The 6,000-nt window shown below is 41.0% G+C and overlaps 1 protein-coding gene and 1 pseudogene across 2 annotated transcripts in view; one reads left to right on the forward strand and one right to left on the reverse strand.

Moving 5' to 3' along the window:
• TRPM7 (transient receptor potential cation channel subfamily M member 7) overlaps nucleotides 1-1,314 on the reverse strand; it is a 101,823-nt gene extending 100,509 nt beyond the window's left edge. For both annotated transcript variants that reach the window (XM_023527845.1, XM_011355104.2), the window contains exon 1: nucleotides 1,036-1,314. In XM_023527845.1, coding sequence (XP_023383613.1) covers nucleotides 1,036-1,038 — 3 coding nt within the window. In that variant the 5' untranslated portion in view covers nucleotides 1,039-1,314. The remainder of the gene's footprint in view (nucleotides 1-1,035) is intronic.
• Nucleotides 1,315-4,739: 3,425 nt separating this feature from the next.
• LOC111736371 lies at nucleotides 4,740-4,858 on the forward strand (annotated as a pseudogene).
• Nucleotides 4,859-6,000: the final 1,142 nt, after the last annotated feature.

Below are 6,000 nucleotides of genomic sequence, written 5' to 3' on the forward strand. Positions count from 1 at the left end.
CTTTACATTACCAAAGAAGGTGGAAAATAATGGAAGGTGCCTATTTTTTCAAAGTATAACTATTTGTGGTTTCAGTTTGGTATGGCACTTGAATTAGCTTCTAGAGAAAAGTAAACCTGCCAGACTCCAGCAGAGGGAGAGTTGTTTGCATGAAGCCTATCAAGTTCAAGTACAGACCAGAAATATCTACCTCGCTCTTCGAGTCCCTGATTTAAATGTCTTTGCAGGAAATCTTCAAATTTGATTTCTAGCATTAACAAAAAAAAACTGTATCAAAACCTGCAATGCACCGCATTCCTCTCTCCACTCGTTTGCACCTTCGGTTTAAAACACGACCAACCCTTCTCTAGGGCAATGGATGAGTTAGTTCGACATAAATCCAGACAACACATCGCCTCCGTACCTACAGGAGCGCCCCAATAAAACCCTTAAACATTACTAAAGAAAATTCCAAGCCAGATCTACCATCAGTAAAGTGAAATCCCTCCCTTTTGGCTCCAAAAGGGAAATGTACCTGTGGAGTATCCGCTGCGCCGCAAACACGGCACAGCTCCAACCCCGTGTCCTCTATTCCTTTTTTGTTCCCTCGCAGCCCTCCCTCCCCATGCTGAACTTGAGCAGAGCATTTGGCTCCCTTATCTGCCAGCAACTGGCGCCAGGAGGATCGCGCTCCCGGGAGATGCGGAGCTTGGAGGCTGAGCGCTGCGTCTGGCGCGCTGTGGCTGCTGGGCTCAGCCAGGTACTCCCCGGCTCGCGCCTCTGCCTCCACGCGGGGCCCTCGCTGGAGCCGGATCTCCGCTCGGGATTCCCGCGACGAGGTGTCGCGTCATACTTTCTACCTGCTTCCTGCCCCTCACCACTGCATGAACTGCACTCCGGTGTCGCCAGGGCAAGTCCGGAAGTCTCAAGGCAATTTGGGGGTCCTTCACCCCAGTAAGCGCGGCTCCGCGCACACACTTGCCCGCCAAGTCCTCCCCCTTCCCTGCCCGCAACCCGAGTGCCATTTCCCCGCCGGGGCCTGCGTGGGTCCAGTACCATTCTCTTCACCGGGCGGACTCCGGAAGGGCAGCAACTCCACCTCCTCCTCCTCCGCGGCCTGTAGCCATCTATCGGGAAGCGTCTCCGGAGGCGGCAGCAGAGGCCGCCGGGCAAGGACAGCCCAGGGAAACCTTCTCAGAACTAACTCAGCTCCGGCGCTAGCAGCAGAAGCGGAGTCTTTCATAATTGTGCGACCAACTCCTCCGGGTGACCCGCCACAGGGACGCGCCCGCGCCCGCCTCCGACGGCGACGGGGCTGGAGACAGACCACGTGAGAGGTGCGTCGTACGCGTCGCCACCCGCGGGCCGGGTCACGTGAAGGGCGCGCGCTCCCTCTTTTCCAGGCCGCCTTCCTGCGCGCCGCGCGCACGCGCGCCCCCGCCCTCACTACCCGTGTTTCTCGATGGGTACTACGTCGGGACTTTCCTAAACCTTGTCTCAGCTCTGGGAGTGGAACTTGAGAAAGCAGTAGTTGAGGGTTAAGGTTCCAGGCCTTTGGGATCCAGCCTGGAGTTGTAGCGTGCTCTCATCTCTACTAACTCGGCCTGGTCTCTGGCTGGGTGCTTAAGCAGCGTTTCGTAGCTCTTTCTCTGTTCTTCAGAGAGGATAGAGGCCTTAAATAGTACTCTTCTCGTCCAAAATAAAAATCATCTTACTCCAAAGTGTGTTCTTTAGCTTCTCCTGTTTTTTCTAGCAACAATTCTCTCGTCTCAAACTATGGACACTATTCTTTTCCTCCAAAGAAATCGCCCACGGACACCCGTACACCTTAACCGAAAACTGTGGGTTTGTTTCTGGGTCTAATACATGCCTCTCTGTCTTTCCGTTTCATTTGCTATAACACCAGCTCAGGTTTGACGATTAGGGATAGTTCACAAAATGTTGCTTTCACACATCACACTCCTACTGCCCAACAACAGTTCCTCCCTTTCAAGAGTTCCTGCCTTGAACCCTCTGATATCTGACATTTATCTTTATTGGGGATGTTGGGAAAGCCCGGAGGCAATAGAATGTGAACTGAATCTAGAGGGAAGAATTGGGAGGGTATGTATAGGAGAAGGGTGTGCCAGATAAAGAGAACACTCAAAGGCGGGGAGGCATAACCTTGTCATATCAACCTTTTTAAGTGAGACCAGACTAGGTCTCAAGCAATAAACCCAAACAGCCTCTTAACTGGGATTAATTTAATAAGAATGATCCTTAAGTCTCTTCTGTACTTAAAACCCTTCAGTGGCTCTTCTTCTTATGACAAGTTCAAATAGCTTAGTATCTGACCCCGGTTCATTTTTCCAGGCTTATCTCTATTCACTTCTCCTAGCCTCCTTTCTATCCCCTTCAAATGTCTGTGACTAAACTTGTAAGGCTCCTTATTCAAGAATTTTTTTATTGCAGCATTATTTATAATAGCCAAGTTATAGAAGCAACTGAGGTATCGAATAAAGAAGATACACACACACACACACACACATACACACACACACACACACACACACACACACATATATATAAAATATAATGGAATATTACCCAGCAATAAAAAGTGAAATCCTGCCATTTGCCACAATGTGGATGGACCTGGAGGACATTATGCAAAGTAAAATAAGTCCGACAGAGAAAGACAAATGACATGATTCCACTTATATGTGGAATCTGAAAAAAACAAAAATAAACAAAAAAAAACATCAAATTGATAGTTGTCAGAGGGGAGGGGGTGGTGGGGATGGGTAAAAAAGGTGAAGGAGAATATAGTCAATAATACTGTGAAAAGTTTGCACAGTGACAGATGAGTACTACACTTAGGTGGTCACTTTGTAAGGTATATAAATGTGACTCACTATGTTGTATACCTGAAACTAATATAACATTTTATACCAACTTGAATAAAAATTTAAAAAACAAAAAAAAAATACATTTTTATAAAAAAATTAAAAATAAAATAAAATTTCTTCTTCCTCAAAAAAATAAAAAGGTTTTTACTCTCTCCGGTCAGGACACCGAGTCTGAGTTAGGTGCTCCTCCTGTATATTCCCTTGGCATACTGTTTATTCCCTGTTTAGCATTATCTCACTGTAAGCTAATTACTAACTTACTAACTTGCCAGTGTATCCTACCTTGATGATACATATGTAGAAGTCATTCAATAATATTTGTTGAAAATAAAATAAACTAAACCCCTGATAGGCCAAAATCTAAAGTCCTCTGATTTTAGCATGCAGAGTTTCATGTCAGATTAAGACGAGGTGCTATTCCTACATAGTAGAGGTTTGCAGGAAGTGGAGCAGAACATGGAGCTGATTGTTTAATCAATCAGTGATTTATTTACTCTCATTATAGTTGTCGAACATCTGCTATGAATCACATGGTGTGCTCTAGGTCACTCCCTTGCAAGGCCTTTTGCCTCTTTCCTGAAATGTTTTGTCCTGAACCTGATCAACTACGTTGGCCTTAAACTGTAAGTCTCCAATTCTTTACCACATGTGGTATGTAGAGACAACTATAAGATGTCTTATAAGAAAGTAGAAGTGAGAGAAATACGAAAGAAAATTGCCCTTATAAAATCAATTCCTTAAACATCAATTTCCTTATTACTATCTATATCCCTTAAAAAGTCTTTGTATAGGACCATAGGCATATATACCCCAGTTTGAAGACCGCTGCCTCAGAACACTAACTCTGATTATTCTTGTGATGGTTAATTTTACGTGTCAGCTTGACTGGGACATGGAGTGTCCAGATTAAACATCATTTCTGGAAGTGTCTCTGAGGGTTTTTCTGGACAAGATTGCATTTGAAATGGTGAACTAAGCAAAGCATATTGCCCTAGTGTGGGTGGAGCATCATCCCATCTGTGAGAGCCTGAATAGAACTAAAAGGTAGAGAAAGGAGGAATTTATTCTCTGCCTGACCGCTGAGCTAGGAATCAATCTTCTCTTGCCCTTGTCTAGGAATTACACTATCAGCCCTCTTGTTCTCAGAACTACATCACCAGCATTCCTGGGGCTCTAGCTTGCAGACAGCAGATTGTGGGACTTCTCAGAATATATAATTGCATGAACCAAGCCTTATATATTATATGTATCTCAGTACTGTTTCTCTGGAGAATCCTGACTCATAGAACCTCTATTCCATCTTAATGTTTCAATCTACTGATACATGCCTAATTTTGTTATAGAGAATTATAATAGTGTGGTCAATTAAAGCTTTTCAAGCAAAATTTTTTTATTTTAATAAAATCAAATAGGAAATGAATAATTGAATTTTTTAAATTAAAACCCCAATACCATTTATATTAGCACCAAAAAACAAAAATCTAACAAAATTAATACACAATTCAAATGAGGAAAATTATAAAACTCTGATTAAAAAATGCAAAAAAGCTACAAACAAATGGGGAGATACTCCGAGTATGTGGATAGAAAGACTCAACATTGTCAAAATATTAGTTCTTCCCAACTAGATCTATAGATTCAATATTATCCCAATCAAAATCCCAGCAGGTTATTTTGTGGATATCAACAAAATGATTCTAAAGTTTATATGGAGTGGCAAAAGACCCAGAATAGTCAACACTATATTGAAGAACAAAGTCAAGGACCGACTTCATACTACCCATCTTTAAGACTTATTACAAAGCTACAGTAATAAAGACAATGTTTTTTAAATATTATACTAATTTTTTTTAGTTTTATTAAATTTATTGGGTCTACCACCAAGCCACTCTGAACATGCCCGATCTCGTCTGATCTCAGAAGCTAAGCAGGGTTGGACCTGGTTAGTACTTGGATGGGAGACCACCTTGGAATGCCAGGTGCTATAGGCATTTAAAAAATAAAAAAAATACAACTCTATCGGGATGACATTGGTTAATAAAATCATATAGATTTCAATTGTACAATTCAATAATACGTCATATGTGTATTGCATTGCATGTTCACCACTCAAAGTTAAATTTCCTTCGATTACCTAGATAGATAATTGGATAAAGACATTGTGGTACATATATACAATGGAATATTACTCAGTGATAAGGAAAGATGAAATACTACCATTTGCCAGTCTCATAATAATCTTGAGATTATCATGCTAAGCAAAATAAGTCAGACAGAAAAAGTTGAGAACCATATGATTTAACTCATATGTGGGATATAAAACTGAAAGCAACAAATGAACATGACAAACAAAGACAATGTGATTTTGATGAAAAACAAGCAAACAGGTCAATGGAACAGAACAGAGAGCCTAGAAATAGACCCATACAAATACAGTCAAGTAATATTTGACAAAGGAGCAAAGTTGTTTCAATGAATAAAAGGTAGTCTTTTGTACAAATGGTGCTGGAACAACTGGACATCCACATGGGGAAAAAATGAATCTAGATATAGATCATAAACCATTCACAAAAGTAAACTCAAAATGGATCATAAACCTAATGTAAGATATAAAACTTCTAGAAGAAAACACAGAAGTAAATCTAGGTGACCTTGAATTTGGCTATGACTTTTTACATACAACACAAAAGCTTGATCCATGAAAGAAAAAAATAATAAGTTGCTCTGTGAAAGATACTGTTAAAAGAATGAAAAGATGAGCCACAAACTGGGAGAAAATATTTGCAAAACACATCTCTGATAAAGGCCTGATGTCCAAAATATACAAAGAATCCTAAAACTCAACAATATGAAAACAAACAACCCAATTTTAAAATCTTCACATTAAAAAATCTGAAGAGAAGTAAAATGGTCTGAAAAAACACCTCACTAAAGAAGATATACAGATGTCAAATAACCATATGAATAGAGATGATACATCGTATGTCACCAGGAAATTGTAAATTAGAACAATAAGTTACCACTATGGACCTATCAGCTGGCAAAAATTCAAAACACCTATAACGCTAATTGCTGGCAAGAATGTGGAGCAAGAGGAATGCAAAATGGTACTGACACTTTAAAAGATAGTATG

Source organism: Pteropus vampyrus, unplaced genomic scaffold (assembly GCF_000151845.1).
Source record: "Pteropus vampyrus isolate Shadow unplaced genomic scaffold, Pvam_2.0 Scaffold19, whole genome shotgun sequence".
Classification (NCBI taxonomy): Eukaryota; Metazoa; Chordata; class Mammalia; order Chiroptera; family Pteropodidae; genus Pteropus; species Pteropus vampyrus.